A 21,913-nucleotide genomic window follows, 5' to 3' on the forward strand; every position below is an offset into this window, starting at 1 on the left:
AACCATTCCCTGTCCTGTCACAGACTGGTTCTGCAGTGACTCCACAAGCCATAGCCTACTGCATAAGCACTGCTACTCCTAGTGGTGTCAGTTGTCAGGAACTCCACCCTTTATATGCTTCAGTGTATGGAGGAACAGCAAAAGGCCATTCAAATCTTCACAATGACCTTTGACATAGGAAGAGGAGGGGGAATGTACCTTACTCAAGCTCAGTGAATAATACTTTCCATGTTGTGCAAGGTGCTGAAACCTTTCAAAGTAGTCACCTATGAAGTGAGTTCAGACACTGTCAGCATGAGTCAGGCAATTCCTTAATTAGACTATTGGAAAAGCATTTGAGAAACTGAAGGAGGAGCTGAAATGAAGCAATTCCGCTAAGCATGTTGGACTTGTAAATCAAGTACTTTATTCACTTCACAAGGATCCAAGGGTTGTCAAGATCTTCCAATCAGATCATTACACTTTGGCGACCAAACAAGAACCTAGGTTTAAGAAATATATGTTGTGTCTTTCTTCCCAATAGACACAGATCTGAAGAGATGCTGGTAAGCAAATTGTCAGCTAAAGCGGCATGTGATGCATCATTGGCTCCTCCTTCAGTTTCTCCAGGAAGCGCGGCTGGAAGAAACAAATCTTTCCCAAAAGACCCACTGGTGATGCAAATGAGTCAACACAACCAAGTTTTGACATCTGTTGGGTTTAACAGAATTGCCTACAATTAATGAGACCTCTACTGTGACTCCATCTGATACAGTCAGCATTTAAAGAATGGTTGAGGACTATTTTAATGATCGCATCCAAATAGGCATATCAGACAGGCCATTTCATTACTGGCAGGAAAAAAAGGCAATTTGCAGGCCCTTGCACAAACTGGATTTGGTTTACTTGAGCTGCCTACCCTCCAGTGTGTACTTAGAAAGAGTTTATAGCACAGCCAGGAATCTTTTAACGATTGGCATATGAGGCTACTTCCTCAAAATGTGGAAAAGATGATGTTCATCAAAATGAACTAGAAAATTCCATGAAGAAGACCTTTACCGCTAATTACATCCGAAAATTACAGAGGCACCTAAGGCTGTAATGGTGGATTCCAGCTGGGATGAATTAATATTGTGTGAAGATGATGTACACACTGATGAGGGTGAGGAATCGGATGATGATGGCAACAACATCTTACCTCTGTAAAGCCAGTTTGTGCATGGAGAGATCATTGCCAGCAATGTCAGCTGCCCATTGGTAGCTTGTTTTGTGGGGGCCCAAACAAACCAACCCCTTCAGCCATAATTGGCAGCCCCTGTCGCTGAAGTGATTGGTTTGTTAAACTGTGCATGTCCTGTTTACTATATACAACATAAAGCTGAGTGGAAGGACCCAAGGACAATTCCATCTTGCACCTCTTTTCTTTGCAATATGCAATGTTTGAGGCATTACCGTCTTTTTGTGTAAACAACAAACATTTTTTAAAGTATATTAAACTGCCATCCTGTCTGCCACTGCACTGCCACTCTTGTTTCCTAGATGTGACATGATGGATGTCACACTGCCACAGTCGTTGAAATCTTCTACATGCGGTTGATGAATCCCAAAAATGTACAGAAATTGTTATGGCCATAGAGAGTAGCCCCTGGATGCCCCTTTCATTTTTTTTTTTACATTTCTGGTCTACCAACTTGATTGGGTGGGCAAAACATGGTAGATTTTCAAATTTACAGTTTTTTTCATTGCTCCCCGCCAACCCCAACCGTTTGCCCCAGGACCCTGGTGAATTGATAGGATATAACAATTCAGATCAATAAATACCTGTATGTAGGTGACTCTAAGTGGAATAACTGGATAATGTAGATGGTGGGTGTCATGAGAGAGACCAGAAATATGAGCAGCAGCGCAGAGCATCTTCCTGCCAGGATGTGTGCATTAACGTACAAATATGTTTAATACAAAAATTAGATGTGTATATTGGTCACATACATACATATATACTGTACATGGTACATACCATGAGTAAAGAAGCTGAGGTAAACTGAGGCACGCCACCCAGTAGGCCCAGCAAAAATCACAGATGCTGGAAGTTGTAGTTCAGCTGGAGAGCTACAGGCTGCTTTCTTCTGATGTAAACAGCAAGTCTTGGTCCCATTATACCCAACAACCATGCTAAGCACAAAGTAAAATTATTTTTCCAGTGTGTACTATTTATCATCACCGCCACCACATTTCGATTAGATGTAAAAAGGCTGAATCAATATTCAATGAGTATGTGGCACAAAATGGCTGCCTTCACAGTGTGTAGGTGACAGGTGCTCTGCAGATGTCACTCAGGTGATCAGGTTTTAGATGGTTAGTTCACATAGGTTTGGACACAAGTGGGCTTCAGTAAGCCTGCTCCCATATACGCCCCAAGAATCTCTGTATGATAGTGCAGACACTGCATAATATCTTCTGACAAACTATCCACCAACGAATACTGAACCTCCTCCAGATCAAAGATGTCTTTCAGGAATTTAAGAACTTTATCCTACAGTATATTGATCCTCCCTCATAAAGTTTCTTCAGAATCAAAACATTTTAATAAATAAATATACAAACTAATCAATCCTTCCACCCTTTCCCTGTCTTCAACTACTCCATAAATATATTCCAACTCCCTCGGGCCTCTGACCTAGTTTTTGTTTATTGAACACATTTTTTATTTTAACTTGCTATGGGGTCATATAATTTATTAAACTGATATCCTGTCTGCCACTGCAGTGCCACTCTGTTTCCTAGATGTGCTACGTTAAAAGCTGAATGGCCACATGTTTGTGATGCTCACTGCTGTCGCTTAGCTTAGTCAGCCAGCTTGCTCGATGCAACTTTTTGGCCTAGACTAGATTAAATCAATATTGTGAGCTGTGAGCTGTTCAAAAATACCTTGAAGTTACTGGAAATAAATGTTATTGAGGTTAATAATACTGTAGGAACAAAACAGGACCAAATTATGTGATTTCAGCTGTTTTTATGATTTTTTAGAAAAATACAGATCCAAAACCAAAAGATGCAAGGGCAGTATTGGCAAAACCAAATCCAGATACAAAATACAAAGGAGATACAGATCCAAAACCAAAATACGGGGGTTGGTGCACATCTCTAGGCAGAATCAGGAGATGTAGTGAAAAAGGGGATTTCACAGACCGGTGAAGTTGTGAGAGGATGGAGATGTAGTGAGAGGATGGAAGGCAAGGTAGGAGATGTAGTGAGAGGATGGAAGGCACAGGTAGGAGATGTAGTGAGTGGAGGGAAGGCACAGGTAGGAGATGTAGTGAGAGGATGGAAGGCACAGGTAGGAGATGTAGTGAGAGGATGGAAGGCACAGGTAGGAGATGTAGTGAGAGGATGGAAGGCACAGGTAGGAGATGTAGTGAGTGGGGGGAAGGCACAGGTAGGAGATGTAGTGAGTGGAGGGAAGGCACAGGCAGAAAATGTAATGGGGGAGGGGCAGGAGATGTAGTGAGAGTGGGGTGAGGAAGGAGATGTAGTGAGAGGGGGACAGGAGAAAATAGCTGTAGAGGTGGGATTAGAGCAGGCAGAAAATGTAGTGAGAGCCAGGGGGAGACACAGATAGGAGATGTAGTGATAGTGGGGAAGGAACAGACAGGAGAAGTAGTAAAGGGAGGGAAAGGATATGTAGTTAGTGAGGGTCCTAGGCAGAAGGTGTAGTGATAGAGGGGACAAGAGTAAAGAGCCAGATACAGTATATGGGGATAGAGCAGGGAGACAGGAGACTTACCAACAGGGGGCATGCTGAGAGATTATAATCATTATCACAGTTTTAGGGGTTAGAGAGTAGCATGTGCTAGGCTTATCCAATCAGGGGCTCCTATAGTTAGCATGTGCTGAGCCTCTCCAATCAGAGCTCAGCATATGTATAATTGAGCCCTGTCCAGCATTTCTTTGGATAGACTCCTCACCATGGACCTCCCCTGCCACTGTCTCTCCGGATAGCCCCTAGCCTCTTACTTATAATTGGGCCCATACATCATGCATCTATTGGGGGTATTCCTTGTTCTGCTGATGCCTGAGTTGAGGGATCTGCAAAATCTCACATATTGGATAATCTCCTTCATTCTAGAAATTCAAAAAACTTTTTTTTTTCGGAGTTTTACTGAGATAAACTAGTCTATCTTCAGATGCCCTATGTCCTTGGTATGGGTCCGGAACTAGATCCAGGTTGTGAAGAGGGCTCCAACTGTATCCTTCCACTCATGCTGGCCCTCTCCGTGCACATGTGTGAACTTAGATCATGCAAGTGTACTAACATTGCTGGGTCAGACCCCACTACTTATTGTATGGCATACATACTGTACCTGTCAGTGTTATAGCTGGTTTTTGGAGCATCTGTGCACACACTGGAACAATTTTGAATTGATCTGGTAATATGGTATACAATGATGCATGTCTGATACCAGGGGCTGGCTGGCAAGATTTAGCCTGGGGGGCAGGCAGAAAGAATTGGCCCATATGCAGCAAACAATAATTACCAGGTAGTTTTAGGTATAGTACTGTACACCAGCTGCAGTTGCAACAAAGTTCCTATAGAATAGATAAAAGATAACCGGGTGCTGTGGTCTCAAAGATGAAATCTTATAAGCAGCTCACCTAAGGGGTGGCTAGCCCCTAATAGGAAAGAAGATAAAGAAAGAAAAAGGGAGCGCAAATAGAAATCATGTACATTTAATAAAATAGGTGAGGGTTAAAATTGTCAAAAATCACATAAAGAAAGACATAAATCTCACAAATAAAATACACATTAATACGGAATTCCAGCTGTGCCCCAGACAGTTATGTCAATGAAGACAAATCGGCATTCCGGACACTGCCTGCTACACACGAGAGGACAGGACCAGGAGGGACACAGACAGATTTTACACAGACCGGTCCGGTCACCGCCATTACCAGCTAAGTACTGGTTCAAGCATTTATTCATTATTTCAAGTCAATATGCCTAAATTAGGATAACCCTTGGTAATGACTGTATCATTTAAGACACAAGTAACATCACAGTGCAAGGACATTAGTCAGGATAGCACTGGTTCATGGAACTTCCCACTATCAATCTCTTTTTTTTTTCTGCAAATTGAACTACTCCCCCCTTTTTTCATGTGACTGGATACTACAGGTTCTCTTACAGGTCACTTGCTACAACGTTTGATACTTCTGAATTACTGATACTTATCACATGGTAAATTAATGCTGTTGTCTTCATTCAAATAACTGTCTGGGGCACAGCTGGAATTCCGTATTAATGTGTATTTTATTTGTGAGATTTATGTCTTTCTTTATGTGATTTTTGACAATTTTAACCCTCACCTATTTTATTAAATGTACATGATTTCTATTTGCGCTCCCTTTTTTTTTCTTTATCTCCTATAGAATAGGACAAGGACACAAATACACAAATATGGACAGTCTAGCAATGTGGTAACCCTCTAGGCCTCCTTTCCTTCAGCCAGTCCTAAAGTCAGGGGCAGAACTACGGGAGACAATGGAGGTGCCTGCCGCCGTGCGCTAGCACTATAGGGGCACCTCCTCCATTGCTCACAATATATTCACCCCACTTATAAACTTATTCTATATTAGTGTTTTTATGCATATGTGATACATAGACAGATAGATATGCACCATATTTACTTTCCCTTTTTTAGGGGGAGGGCAAGAAATTATAACTTGCCTCCGGGGATCTGGGATGAACTTACGACACTGCCTAAAGTTAAATCTATAATGCCCCATGTAATAATTAGGAATCCCTACCTGAAACCAGCCCCAACATCAAATGGATAGCATTCACATGTAATAGAACTATTACCCCCAGCAAGCCTGCCAGATGAAAATGTGGCAACTGTGGGGTCCCGTGCAGGGGTGCTGCTTGTAAGGACAGGGGTTGTTCCATATAAAAAAAGAACAGAGTACAAAGTTTGGCTCTGTGTGTTTTACAGAATACATGGAGACTGTTGATCCTAGTTCCCCTGCAGCTAAAAGACTCGAATGCGCCGTGGAGCGAGGGCGGAAGTGCGGTTCCGTGCCCTGGCAGAGCTGTTATTTTATCTCAACTGTAGTATCTGGCCACCAATAGAAGAAATTTGTACCCTCACCACGCTTCGCTCTACATGCTTCCGGCATGGGGGCTTGCTTCACCTGCCACAGGTTACTATTCCGGAAGAGTATAAATCCCCTTCAGTAGCTGTACCTGGAAGTGACGCGAGTGAGTGACACCCGGCTGCAGCTATCAGCGGCGTGAAGAGCAGCGATGGTCATGTTTGCTGAATGAGAGTTCCGGCTGCGCTGGAGGTTGAGCGCGCCGGGCCTGTACCTGGGAGGGGTGGGCTGCAGAAGCTCCAGGGTTGAGCTGCTCCAGCAGGTGGGTCTGGGGGCCTCCAGAGTGACAGTCTCACTCCCGGCAGGAGGGCTGGTCTGGCGGCACCTCAGGCTCTGGGTTGCCGGCTCCGAAGTGAGGGAGAACCAGTTTAAACCTTTTCTTTAATGTGTTAATAAAACTACTTCCTGCAGGTAGCTGTACTGTATCTTCTTGGCTCATGCCTTTCAGAAATATACTAACGGCCGGCCCAAAGCACTGAAAATGCTTCCAGCCCGGGGGGCATCTCTCACCCTGCCCCTGGGCCCAGCCCGCCTCTGTCTGATACCCATGTAACAGAGGGAGCGGGGGCGTAGTGATGAATATGCCCCTCAGTGCCTTGTTATTTATTTCTCCTAATGCTCCATCCATACATTGAATTATTGTTTTAAGGAACCAGGGTTTCTGGATAATTTACATTTCACCTGTACTGTAGTGTTAAAACTTGTTTGTGTCCAAAATCCAGCACAAAACACAGAACTTTAACATGAATAAATCTGGCTGATTGTTTAAATGCCACAATCAAACAAATATAGATATTATTTTAGAAGTTGATGATGCAATTATTACAGTTATTTATGACCCTGCAGCTGTAGCTCTGAGTCTATATCAGTCCCAGATAATGTATATAAACTGCTGGTGACTGTATAATCCCCTGTACTGAGGACCTGCAGAGCTGTCAGTGATTATACAGAATGAGAAGATTTGGTTTATATAATGGATTTGTCTGTCATCTTCTCTGCCTATTATATGTGGCTGATCATACTACATGTTACATGTTATAGACGTGTAATACAGGACTCAGCCATTCAGTGTAACCTGGCTGCACAGAAATCTATGTTTGAGTATAAATATTACCAAGATGGAGACATCATTATCGGAGGATTAATATCTGCTCATTCCAGGACTATAGAGTACACTTCTTTCGGTGGCATTTCTATATCATATACTCTTTGTGCACTGTAAGTTCTTTGAAATTTTGCTTTGGTTTGTGAAGTTTAATCATATACAATTGATTATATATATTATTTCTATTTTCAGGGCACACACGGTATCAGGGGCGTAATTAGGAATTTGCAGGCCCCATAACATAAGTTTGGAAGGGCCTCTATGTACCACCCAATGGTGTATATACAGTACTGTAACTCATATAACTTTGACAATGAAGATGGAGCCCCTACAGCTCTGGGCCCCAGAGGAGCTGCCCCCTTACACCTATGGTAGTTACTCCCATGCACTGTATGTTCTGTTACCTAGGGATCTATTTATTAACATTATTATTACTAAAATAAAGTGATAAATGCTGTTTTGTGTTGTCACATCCTTTTCACATTATTTTAGTTTCTCCTAAATTTACTAAGGGGCAATTGGAGTATAAATCATAAAATACTACTCCAAGCCCTAATTATCACATATATTTTTAGTAAACAGATCACATTTCCCATAATTGTAATGGGAAATGTGATCTGTATGGTAGTTACTAAAAATACATTGTGAAAATATCCCGGTGGGGGGAGCGGGGTTAAGCTGCGGCCGGACAGCACATGTGCGGCACCTCGTCACTGTATGTGATGCGTGTGCGGAGGGGATTCTCAGGGACAGAGCTTTATCGTAATTGTATAATCAGTGCTGGGGCACATTACCTGTGGTAAACCCCTGTCGTGGCCTGAAGACAAGAGATCTATGAGGAGATAGTATTATAGCACATACTTGCCTACTTTTCAAAATGCATTTCAGGGAGATTGTGTAAGCACCACCTATGAGCGCGGCGGTAAAGTGGGCGTGTACTGCTACATCTGAGAGGCGTGTCCTAATACTGACTTACATCCAAATGTAAATGAGCCCCAAAGCAGTTAGTAAGATCTATTTGTTGATGAAAACACACAGATACTCCTCAGAAAATGTATGTAGCCATAGGGATCATTGTGCCCTACAACTAATGCAGGGAAATTATACTAATCATCCCATATGAACGTATATATCTCTGTTATTTTTTAAATATAACGGCTACGTAATGGGGGTAAGGTGCAATCAGGGAGATTGCGGGACTCTTCAGGGAGACAGGGAGATTGCTACTATTTCAGGGAGTCTCCCTGACAATGAGGGAGAGTTGGCAAGTATGTTATAGCATTGAGACATTTTATGTTTCTTACCAAAAGTTATTTTCTGTCTTTTAGAGGATTCCTCCATGGAACATATTTCCTGCAAATATTCTACTCCCAGCTTTTCATGTACAGACAGCCACAAATCCATAAGCAGGATAGGGACTATGCCAGTACAACAGAGCAGTAAGCGGGAGGATAGGGACTATGCCAGTACAACAGAGCCGTAAGCGGGAGGATAGGGGGACTATGCCAGTACAGCAGAGCCGTAAGCGGGTGGATAGGGGGACTATGCCAGTACAGCAGAGCCGTAAGCGGGTGGATAGGGGGACTATGCCAGTACAGCAGAGCCGTAAGCGGGTGGATAGGGGCTCTGCCAGTACAGCAGAGCCGTAAGCGGGAGGCTAGGGGCTCTGCCAGTACAGCAGAGCCGTAAGCGGGAGGATAGGGGCTCTGCCAGTACAGCAGAGCTGTACTTCATGGTGCAACGTTGACTGTTAAACCATAATTTTAGAGAGTTTAGAGATTTACACTAATGTATTTGCAACTGCGATCGCTTAAGGACTGTATTTGCTAATATATGCTAATGCCTTCCAAACCTCACCCGAGCACAGGGACGCCCACTGCTGCCTTCTCATATCCGTCCGACAACGTGCAACAGCGCAAACATCAGCGCACATTGGGCAGTCACGCTGCATGTAAGTCACTCCTGAGCAGACACACAGAGCGCTCTCATACTCTGAAGGTGATCACAATGGTAAATGTATGCATATCCATGAAACTGTCAGACATTCCTGCATTTTTCTAACCCCCCCTCCTGTTACCATCCCTAAATGCTGCCTACCTATAACTCACTATGCAAGTGATTCCTATGTACGAGAGTAATTGCAATGCAAAAGTCCATGAAAGATGACATTTTGCCTTTCTGAGACCTGAGATTTGGTGGGAAAAAGCCGAACTTGATCCAAGTCTGCACATTTCTAATATAAATCATCATACCTTGGACATACTATATTGCACAGTTTCTCAAACTCTGTCCTCAGGACCCCAAACAGTCCATGTTTTCCAGGTCTCCTCACAGAATCACAGGTGACATATTTAGCTCCACCTGTGGATCTTTTAAAATGTGTCAGTAAGTAATGACTACACCTGTGCACCTGCTGGGTGACTGGATGACCTGGAAAACGTGACCAGTGTGGGGTCCTGAGGACTGAGTGCCTGATTTATCCTGTCGCAAGCTCTGTGCGATCGCAACCAGGTCGATGGTGGGCCAGTGCGCATGCGCACGACGGAGCCGGCTCCGTCGTGTGCATGCGCGAGACCCGGATAGCGACGGGCACTCCATCGCTCCGGGTCTCATACCAAAGGGGGCATGCTGTCGATGTTGAGTGACAGCACGCCCCTTTGGTGGGCGGGCTGGGGGAGTGGCTGCCCAAACGGAGGCGTTCCCATGTGAACGCCTCCATTTAGGGGCGGCCCCACTTACATCACGAGTGATGTCATTGGGAGAGATTTCGGCTCTGTTAGAGCCGAAATCTCTCTGGGGCTTGTGGCATCGCGACCATCTTCCTGGCCACTTGCTATAGCGAGCAGCCAGGAAGGCTGTTCTAAGGAAGGCTATATGCGAGCAGCCAGGAGGCCGTTCTAAAAAAAAAAAAAAGACCGGCCCTGATTCAGAGCGAGCGCTCTGTCAGAGCGTCCGGCTCTGAATCAGGGCCTGAGTTTGAGAACCACTGCTATATTGCAATGAAATTGGTGCAAATGCAATCATTTTAAAACAATCATCAGATCTGCCTTGGTGCAGAGGCACATGTGATTTTGAATGACATTGATTTCTGTTTGTACAATGAGAGGTATTTTTGGCTGACCGGGTGGGGAGGGTTCTGGGACCTGGAAAACCCCCCTAAGAGCACCACTGAAGTTGTAGAAAAATTATCTAGTTCAGAGATTTTTAACCCTGTCCTAATGTTTCCCCTGCAGAATGTGTTTGATAATTTTATTCAAATTTTATTTTATTATTAGAGATGAGCGGGTGTGGTTTTCCGAGAACCGAACCCACCCGTACATAGGGGATCCGAGTTGGATCCAAGGCCGGCTCGGGTTTTCCCACCTAACTCGGAATCCAAAACGCGGCAAAACATCATCATCAAGATTCTTGGGGGTTTTGGATCTGAAAAGTCCCGGTGATCAGTGCCATTTTCACTCCGGCTGTGGATAGTGTACAGAGAACAGACGTGCTCTGTGCTGATCTGTCTGTTCAAGGGTGCAGTGTTGTAGGACTGGGGTTGCACTACATAAAGGGTGGGGTGCTGCTGTGTCACTGTTGTCCTGTCAATCAAGGGGCTGCATTACATAAAGGGCTGCTGCTGTGTTGTCCTTTGCTGCTGTGTTGGCCATAAAGGGGCTGGGGCTGCATTACATAAAGGGCTGCTGCTGTGTTGGCCATAAAGGGGCTGGGGCTGCATTACATAAAGGGCTGCTGCTGTGTTGGCCATAAAGGGGCTGGGGCTGCATTACATAAAGGGCTGCTGCTGTGTTGGCCATAAAGGGGCTGCATTACATAAAGGGATGCTACTGTGTTGTCCATTGCTGCTGTGTTGTCCATAAAGGGGCTGGGGCTGCATTACATAAAGGGCTGCTGCTGTGTTGTCCATTGCTGCTGTGTTGTCCATAAAGGGGCTGGGGCTGCATTACATAAAGGGCTGCTGCTGTGTTGTCCATTGTTGCTGTGTTGTACATAAAGGGGCAGGGGTTGCAGTAGATAAAGGGCTACTGCTGTTTTGTCCTGTCCATCAAGGGGCTAGGGCTGCTGTACATAAAGGGGTGCTGTGTCACCAGGGGTGCTCTTTCAATCCAGAGGTGCCCTTCCCCAGTTAAAAAGAAAAAAAAAAATTTAAATTATAATTCCACAAAAAATAATAAATAAAAGATCTGTTGTTCGGTGACACTGCTGGTCAGACTTCAGTTTATCATCCACGTATTTGTGACTCTGCAGGTGGTCCATCTGCACTCTGCAGGGGTGCTTTGTTGTCCATGAAGGGGTGCTATATTGTTCATCAAGGGCCTGCTGCCTTGTCCAAGGGTGCTCTTCCCCAGTGTAAAAAAAAATAAAAGTGAAATAAAATTTGCATTCCATAAAAAATAAATATTTTTTTCAGTTTTATTTTGTGCGTGCTAGCTACGCTATTATTGTTCAGTGACACTGCTGGTCAAACCGCAGTTTATCATCCTCATATTATGACACTATAAGTCAAAACACTGTGTGTTATTCTTATTCATATAAAATCTTGTGACTCTGTAAGTGGTAGCGCAGTGTTTTAATCAAAATAAAACTTGTGATACTGTAAGTGGTTGCACAGTGTGTTATTGTTTTCTTATTCATAAAAAATATTGTGACACTGTAGGTCATTGATACTGCAGTGTTATATTTAAAATTGGTACAAATTGACTTGTGTGCTGTACCCCACTTCATTCATGTTTGTTGATATGGAGAACGATCAGTTGAGAGGAGAGCAGGAACCACATTCTAGTGCTGGAGCTGCTGCCAGTGCCACCAGTCATGATGATACTAGTCTGGCTATGTCTTATACTAAATCTGATGCCCAAGAGAATACAGGGCTTAAGTCAGGGCATCTAAAATCAAAGAATCAATCTTTCACATTGGTAAAGAAAAAAACATCAAAGGGAAGGTCAGCTGCACAAAGACATAAAATTGGCAATATGCCTTTCATCACATGAAGTGGTGAGGAAAGGCTAAGGCCTAGACCATTTTTTATGACTGGTGGTTCTGCCCCTTTTCCCTGTTGACCTTTCATAAAAAAATAACATTGTTAAGGCACAGGAACCAACTCTGCACTCATAAATGCTGCAAATCTCTGAGGAGAGTCTAAGTGTGTCGGCGGGTGCCATGTGTGAGCCTGACCTTTCCAAAACTGGACTCGAAGAGGAGCCTAATTCTAAAACTTGTGCATCCTCTGCAAATGTGGGGATGAGCAGCACAAGTCAACATGCTGACATAGAAATTGAGGATGCTTCTGTGAAAATGCAACAGGATGAGGAGGATATTTGTGTAGCTGATGCTAATATAGATGTTGATGATGAGGATGTTTGTGTAAATCAGGCTCCAGTGGAAACAGTTGTTGCCCATGATAAGGAAAAGCCCACTGTCATGCCTGGGCATAAAACAAAAATATCCACTTCTTACAGTCAGGTGCATAAATATTGGGACATTGACAGAATTTTCATATTTTGGCCTCTATTCACCACCACAATGGCTTTGAAATGAAACAAACAAGATGTGCTTTAACTGCAGACTTTCAGATTTAATTTGAGGGTAATTACATCCTCCCACTTTTTAAGGGGCCAAAAGTAATGGGACTTTCAACTCAAAAGCTATTTCATGGACAGGTGTGGGCTATTCCCTCGGTATTTCATTACCAATTAAGCAGGTAAAAGGTCGAGTTGATTCTAGGTGACATTTATATTTGGAATCAGTTGCTGTCGACTCTCAATATGAGATCCAAAGAGCTGTCATGATCAGTGAAGCAAGCCATCATTAGGCTGAAGAAAAATCAAAACAAACCCATCAGAGAAATACAGTAGCAAAAACATTAGGTGTGGCCAAATCAACTGTTTGGAACATTCTTAAAAAGAAAAAATGCACTGTAGAGGTCAGCAACACCAAAAGACCCGGAAGACCACGGAAATCAACTGTGGTGGATGACAGAAGAATTATTTCCCTGGTGAAAAAAAACCCCTTCACAACAGTTGGCCAAATCAAGAACACTCTCCAGGAGGTAGGTGTATATGTGTCAAAGTCAACAATCAAGAGAAGACTTCACAAGAGTGAATATAGAGGGTTCACCACAAGATGTAAACCATTGGTGAGCCACAAAAACAGGAAGACCAGATTAGCGTTTGCCAAACAACATCTAAAAAAGCCATTACAGTTCTGGAACAACATCCTATGGACAGATGAGACAAAGATCAACTTGTACCAGAGTGATGGGAAGAGAAGAGTATGGAGAAGGAAAGGAACTGCTCATGATTCAAAACATACCACCTCATCAGTGAAGCATGGTGGTGGTAGTGTTATGGCATGGGCATGTATGGCTGCCAATGGAACTGGTTCCCGTTTATTTATTGATGATGTGACTGCTGACAAAAGCAGCAGAATGAATTCTGAAGTGTTTTGGGCAATATTATATGCTCATATTCAGTCAAATGCTTCAGAACTCATTGGACGGCGCTTCACAGTGCAGATGGACAATGACCCGAAGCATACTGCAAAAGCAACCAAAGAGTTTTTTAAGGCTAAAAAGTGGAATGTTTTATATAATGGCCAAGTCAATCCCCTGACCTGAATCCGACTGAGCATGCATTTCACTTGATGAAGACAAAACTGAAGGGAAAATGCCCCAAGAACAAGCAGGAACTGAAGACATTTGCAGTAGAGGCCTGGCAGAGCATCACCAGGGATGAAACCCAGCATCTGGTGATGTCTATGCATTCCAGACTTCAGGCTGTAATTGCCTGCAAAGGATTTGCAACAAAGTATTAAAAAGTGAAAGTTAGATTTAGGATTGTTTAGTTTGTCCCATTACTTTTGGCCCCTTAAAAAGTGGGAGGCACATATAGAAACCGTTGTAATTCCTACACCATTCACCTGATTTGGATGTAATTACCCTCAAATTAAATCTGAAAGTCTGCAGTTAGAGCACATCTTGTTTGTGCCATTTCAAAACTATTGTGGTGGTGAATAGAGGCCAAAATATGAAAATTCTGTCAATGTCCCAATATTTATGCGCCTGACTGTATGTGTGGAATCATTTCTATCCAAATCTGGACAACAATTGTCAAGCCATCTGTACCCATTGCCATGCCAGAGTAAGTAGAGGTAGGGACGCTAACCAGCTAGGAACCTCCTCCCTGTTACATCATATACAGCGCATCCATCAAAAGTGTTTGCAAAATTCAGAAACTTTAGCTAAAAAAGTAACAACAAGCAGTCCAGCATCAGCTTACTCCATTCTCTCTGCTAGATCCAAGCACCTGACATCTTCACCACCAACACCTTCATCAACAAAATCCTCAATCATGATCGGAAGTAGTCCTGCATCCAATTTGATAAGGCTAACTCAGTCCTCCCCTATCCTGGATTCCTCAGACAAATCCTTGATCGCTATGCCTGCTGCTGCTACTGTTGGGATCTTCATCCCAGAAGGGGACTAGGAAGACTACTAGTAGTGGTTCTAAAAAACAATTGACTATTAAACAATCCTTTTCAAATGGGGAGCAAGTATGACAGCAGTCACCAAGTTACACAGTGGATCACTGATGCCATAACATCTATGCTGGTATTAGATGTGCATCCAGTATCCACCATTAGTGCAGTGGGTTAAAGACAGTCAATTGAGGTCCTCTGTCCCAGCTACCAAATCCCATCTAGGTTCCACTTCACTAGAAAAGCAATTCCCAGCCTGTACAGGGACATTAGAAAAAATTAGTGTCCTCCAAAATGCCATTGTATCCACTGTCCACTTAACTACAGATATGTGGACAAGTGGAATAGGGCAAACGCAAGATTACATGATTGTAACAGCCCACTGGGTGGGTGTATTGCCTTTAGCACCAACAACAGCAGCATCCAAGAAAAAGCAGCTTATTCAGAGGCAGGCTACTCTGTGCATCACTGGTTTCTCTAATAGGCATACTTCTGACAACCTCTTAGAAAAACTCAGGGAAGTCAATGCAAAATGGCTTACCCCACTTGGACTCTCCTAGGGATTTGTGATTTCTGACAACACCATCAATATTGTGAGAGCATTACAGGTGGGTGAATTCCAACACCTCCCATGATTTGCTCACACTATTAACTTGGTGGTGCAACATTTAAAAAAAATGAAAGGGCCATACAGGAGATGCTCTTCATGGCCAACAAAATTTCTAGGCATTTTTGCCATTCAGCAGGTGCATGTAAAAGATTGCAGCACCTGCAAGACATGTTGAATTTGTCCTGTCATCAGCTTAAGCAAGAGGTAGTTGTGAAGTGGAACTCCGCCCTTTTATATGCTTGAGTGGATAGAGGAACAGCAAAAAGCCATCCAAAGCTACACAACAAAGTATGACATAGGAATTGGAGGGGGACTGTACCTTACTCAAACTCAGTGGAAAATACTTTCCATGTTGTGCTGAGTGCTGAAACCCTTCGAAGTAGTCACCTGTGAAGTGAATTCAGACACTGTCAGCTTGAGTCAGGTAATTCCTCTAATTAGACTGTTGGAAAAGCAGCTTGAGAAACTAAAGGCGGAGCTGAAACGAAGCAAGTTCTCTAAGCATGTTGGACTTGTAGATCAAGTCCTTTATTCACTTCGCCAGGATTAAAGGTTTGTTGGGATCTTCCAATCAGAGCAAAACATTTTGGTGACCGTGCTCGATCCTAGGTTTATATCGTACATTGTCTTCTTCCCAATAGACACAGATCACTATACAGATTGCTGTAAGCAAATTGTCAGCTTAAGCGGCATGTGATGCAGCGATGGCTCCTCCTTCAGTTTCTCCAGCAAACGCAGCTGGCATGAACAAACAAAACTTTCCCAAAAACTCCCACTGGTGATGCAAATGAGTCAACACAACCAAATTTTGACATCTGGTCAGGTCTTAAAGATTTGCCTACAATTACTAAGACCTCTACAGAGACTCCATCTGATATGGTCACCATTCAAAGAATGTTTGAGGACTATTTTAATGATAGAATCCAAATAGGCATGTCAGACAAGCCATTTCACTACTGGCAGGAAAAAAGGCAACTTGGAGTCCCTTGCATAAACTGGATTTGGTTTACTTGAGCTGCCCACCCTCCAGTGTGTACTCAGAAAGAGTTTTCAGCACAGCTGGGAATCTTGTCAGGGATCAGTGTAGGAGACTACTATCTCAAAATGTTGAAAAGATGATGTTCATCAAAATGAACTACAAATTTCATGAGGAAGACCTTTACCAGCAATTAAGTAAAAAAAAAAAAACTACAGAAGCATCTGTAATTATGGATTCCAATGGGGACAAATTATTATTGTGTGAAGATGATGTACACACTGATGAGTGTGAGGAATCGGATGATGATGGCGACAACACCTTGCCTCTGTAAAGCCAGTTTGTGCATGGAGAGATCATTGCCAGCAATGTCAGCTACCCATTGGTAGCTAGATTTGTGGGGGCCCAAACAAACCAATTGCTTCAGCCACAATTGGCAATCCCTGTCACTGAAGTTATTGGTATGTTAAACTGTGCTTGTCCCATATACAACATAAGGGTGGGTGGAAGGGCCCAAGGACAATTCCATCTTGCACCTCTTTTCTTTGTATTATGTGCTGTATGGGGCATTGCTGCCTGACATTTTTAATTTTATAGTTTATGAAACTGCCATCCTGACTGCCACTGCTGTGTTGCAAAAGTTTAATAGTCCTATTTTTTTTTAAACTACCATGCCTATTTTTTGTAAACTATCATGCTTTTATGCCGCTGCTCTGATGCTTACTTTTTTAAACAGTTTCATATTGTATTTATTTCAACTAAAATTACAAATAGGTATAGTTGCAAAATACTCTTGTGCCATTTTTCAACCTTGATTTGTAGACACCAACCTGGTGGGCTTGGCTTTCCTGATCATAATGGCAATGTTTGGTCAGATGCAATTCAAACACCAAATGGAGAGGCTATTTTGTGATGGTATCTGGAGATGTTCTCTTTCCTCTCCTCCCAGCCTTCCCTTACATGATCCCAGAAGCACCATGGTAACAGATGTTTAGTACCAGGCTTTAAAAATTCCTCTCCCCCTTCCTAAGCTTCCATTTTATGTGCTGCCACAGACAGCATCTTCTGCTTGCCCCTTTCATTTTTTTTTTTAAATAATGGACCACCAGAAGAGTTTAACTGGGACAAGGACTGATGCGAGTGAGTGAAACATTCATTGAAAATGACTCCCCACCTTCCTCCCTCATAAATTTGCTTTGGAATCAAACACTTAAATTGAATTTACAATGAATCAATCCTTCTTTTCCCTGCCTTCAACTACATACATACTACATCTCCCTCAGGCCTCTTGATTAATGAAAGCATATGTTACCTTATGTGCCATGTTTGAAATTGAACTGCCATGTGTTTGTGCCGCCCACTGCTGACATTTAGCTTAGTTAGATTGGTGAAAATTATGGGCCTAAACTGGATGAAAACAATATTGTAAGCTGTGAGGTTGTCTTAATTGACTATAAACAAGTGAAAATTAATGTTATTGATAATACTGTATGAACAAAAACTGTCCCAAATTATGTGATTTTAGCTGCTTTTATGTTTTTTTTTAGAAAAAAATGCAGATCCAAAATGAAAAAACGCAAGGGCGGTTTATCCAAAACAAAATTCAGATCCAAAACACGAAGGAGATACAGATCCAAGACCAAAACCACGGGGGTCAGCGCACATCCTAGTAATTATGATTTAGGTATAGCAGTCTAGTCATCATACTGAATGAGTATTATGGGAGTGGCAGAGGCAGGTCACTGAATGAGTATTATGGGAATGGCAGAGACAGGTCACTGAATGAGTATTATGGGAGTGGTAGAGGCAGGTCACTATATGAGTATTATGAGAGATGGCAGTGGCAGGTCACTGAATGAGTTTCTTAGGAGTGGCAGAGGCAGGTCACTATATGAGTATTATGGGAGTGGTAGGCAGGTCACTGAATGAGTTTCTTAGGAGTGGCAGAGGCAGGTCACTATATGAGTATTATGAAAGTGGCAGAGACAGGTCACTGAAAGAGTATTATAGGAGTGGCAGAGGCAGATCACTATATGAGTATTATGAGAGATGGCAGTGGCAGGTCAGTGGATGAGTTTTATAGGAGTGGCAGAGGCAGGTGACTGAATGAGCATTATGGGAGTGGAAGAGGCAGGTCACTGAATGATTATTATGGGAGTGGCAGAGGCAGGTCACTGAATGAGTATTAAGGGAGTGTCGGAGGCAGGTCACCGAATTAGTATTTGGGACTTGCAGAGGCAGGTCACTGAATGAGTATTATGGGAGATAGCAGAGAAAGTCACTGAATGAGTATTATAGGAGTGGCAGAAAGAGGTCACAGAATGAGTATTAATGTGAGTGGCAGAGTCAGATCACTGAATATTACAGGAGTGGCAGTAGCAGGTCACTAAATGAGTATAATGGAAGTGGCAGAGGCAGATCACTGAATGAGTAATATGAGAGTGGCTGAGACAGGTCACTGAATGAGTATTATGGGAGATGGCAGAGGCAGGTCACTGAATGAATACTATGGGAGTGTTAGAGGCAGGTCACTGAATGAGTATGATGGGAGTGGCAGAGGCAGGTCACTGAATGAGTATTATAGGAGTGGCAGAAGCAGGCTACTGAATAAGTATTATGACAGATGGCAGAGGCGGGTCATTGAATGAGTATTATGGGAGATGGCAGACGCAGGTCACTGAGTATTATTGAAGTGGTAGAGGCAGGTCACTGAATGAGTATTATAGGAGTAGTAGAAGCAGGTCACTGATTATTATGGGAGTGGTAGAGGCAGGTCATTGAATGAGTATTAAGACTGATGGCAGAGGCAGGTTACTGCATGAGTATTATGGGAGTGACAAAAACAGGTCACTGAATGAATATTATGGGAGATGGCAGAGGAAGGTCACTCAATGAGCATTATGAGAGTGGCACTGAATGAGTATTTTAGGAGTGGTAGAGGCAGGTCACTGAATGAGTATTATGACTGATGGCAGAGGCAGGTCACTGAATGAGTATTTTAGGAGTGGTAGAGGCAGGTCACTGAATGAGTATTATGACTGATGGCAGAGGCAGGTCACTGAATGAGTATTATGGGAGTGGCAGAGGCAGGTCACTGTGTGAGTATTATGGGAGATGGCAGAGACAGGTCACTGAATAAGTATTATGGGAGTGTCAGAGGCAGTTTAATGAATGAGTATTATGGGAGTGGCAGAGACAGGTCACTGAATCAGTATTATGACAGATGGCAGAGACAGGTCACTGAATAAGTATTATGGGAGATGGTAGAGACTGGTTACAGAATGAGTATTATGGGAGTGGCAGAGGCAGGTCACTGAATGAGTATTATCAGAGTGACAGTAGCAGGTCACTGATTAAATATTATGGGAGTGGCAGAGGCAGGTCGCTGAATAAGTATTAAAGTAGTGGTAGAAACAGGTCACCGAATGAGTATAAAGACAGATGGCAGAGGCAGGTTACTGAATGAGTATTATGGGAGATAGCAGAAGCAGGTCACTGAATGAGTATTATGGGAGTGGCAGAGACAGGTCACTGAGTATTATGGGAGTGGCAGAGACAGGTCACTGAATCAGTTTTATGACAGATGGCAGAGACAGGTCACTGAATAAGTATTATGGGAGTGTCAGAGGCAGTTTAATGAATGAGTATTATGGGAGATAGCAGAAGCAGGTCACTGAATGAGTATTATGGGAGTGGCAGAGACAGGTCACTGAGTATTATGGGAGTGGCAGAGACAGGTCACTGAATCAGTATTATGACAGATGGCAGAGACAGGTCACTGAATAAGTATTATGGGAGTGTCAGAGGCAGTTTAATGAATGAGTATTATGGGAGTGGCAGAGGCAGGTCACTGAGTATTATGGGAGTGGCAGAGGCAGGTCACTGAGAATTATTGGAGTGGCAGAGTCAGGTCACTGAGGATTATGGGAGTGGTAGAAGCTGAGTATTATGGGAGTGGTAGAGGAAGGTCACTGAGTATTATAGGAGCGGCAGAGACAGGTGAATGAATGAGTATTATGAGAGTGGCAGAGGCAGGTCACTGAATGAGTATTATGGGAGTGGCAGAGGCTGAGCATTATGGGAGTGGCAGAGACAGGTCACTGAATGAGTATTATGGGAGATGGCAGAGGCAGGTCACTGAATGAGTATTATGGGAGATGGCAGAGGCAGGTCGCTTATTGAGTATTATAGGAGTGGCAGAGGCAGGTCACTGAATGAGTATTTTAGGAGTGGTAGAGGCAGGTCACTGAATGAGTATTATGACTGATGGCAGAGGCAGGTCACTGAATGAGTATTATGGGAGTGGCAGAGGCAGGTCACTGTGTGAGTATTATGGGAGATGGCAGAGACAGGTCACTGAATAAGTATTATGGGAGTGTCAGAGGCAGTTTAATGAATGAGTATTATGGGAGTGGCAGAGACAGGTCACTGAATCAGTATTATGACAGATGGCAGAGACAGGTCACTGAATAAGTATTATGGGAGATGGTAGAGACTGGTTACAGAATGAGTATTATGGGAGTGGCAGAGGCAGGTCACTGAATGAGTATTATCAGAGTGACAGTAGCAGGTCACTGATTAAATATTATGGGAGTGGCAGAGGCAGGTCGCTGAATAAGTATTAAAGTAGTGGTAGAAACAGGTCACCGAATGAGTATAAAGACAGATGGCAGAGGCAGGTTACTGAATGAGTATTATGGGAGATAGCAGAAGCAGGTCACTGAATGAGTATTATGGGAGTGGCAGAGACAGGTCACTGAGTATTATGGGAGTGGCAGAGACAGGTCACTGAATCAGTTTTATGACAGATGGCAGAGACAGGTCACTGAATAAGTATTATGGGAGTGTCAGAGGCAGTTTAATGAATGAGTATTATGGGAGATAGCAGAAGCAGGTCACTGAATGAGTATTATGGGAGTGGCAGAGACAGGTCACTGAGTATTATGGGAGTGGCAGAGACAGGTCACTGAATCAGTATTATGACAGATGGCAGAGACAGGTCACTGAATAAGTATTATGGGAGTGTCAGAGGCAGTTTAATGAATGAGTATTATGGGAGTGGCAGAGGCAGGTCACTGAGTATTATGGGAGTGGCAGAGGCAGGTCACTGAGAATTATTGGAGTGGCAGAGTCAGGTCACTGAGGATTATGGGAGTGGTAGAAGCTGAGTATTATGGGAGTGGTAGAGGAAGGTCACTGAGTATTATAGGAGCGGCAGAGACAGGTGAATGAATGAGTATTATGAGAGTGGCAGAGGCAGGTCACTGAATGAGTATTATGGGAGTGGCAGAGGCTGAGCATTATGGGAGTGGCAGAGACAGGTCACTGAATGAGTATTATGGGAGATGGCAGAGGCAGGTCACTGAATGAGTATTATGGGAGATGGCAGAGGCAGGTCGCTTATTGAGTATTATAGGAGTGGCAGAGGCAGGTCCCTGAATGAGTATTATTAGAGTGAAATAATCATGTCACTGAATGAGTATTATGAGAGTGGCAGAGGCCAGTTACTGAATGAGTATTATGGGAGATGGCAGAAGCAGGTCACTGAATGAGTATTATGAGCTGTATGGGAGATGGCAGAAGCAGGTCACTGAATGAGTATTATGAGCTGTATGGG

General features: G+C 43.4%; 1 protein-coding gene across 1 annotated transcript in view; it reads left to right on the forward strand.

Annotated features, from left to right (window-relative positions):
- The window catches only part of LOC148443180 (vomeronasal type-2 receptor 26-like), a 68,974-nt gene that overhangs the window by 5,392 nt on the left and 41,669 nt on the right, over positions 1-21,913 (forward strand). Inside the window, exon 4 of the mRNA XM_088463120.1 lies at positions 8,563-8,713. Within this exon, the coding sequence (XP_088319246.1) occupies positions 8,563-8,713 (151 nt within the window). The remainder of the gene's footprint in view (positions 1-8,562; positions 8,714-21,913) is intronic.

Source organism: Taudactylus pleione, unplaced genomic scaffold (genome assembly GCF_031769625.1).
Source record: "Taudactylus pleione unplaced genomic scaffold, aTauple2 ptg001315l, whole genome shotgun sequence".
Lineage (NCBI taxonomy): Eukaryota > Metazoa > Chordata > Amphibia > Anura > Myobatrachidae > Taudactylus > Taudactylus pleione.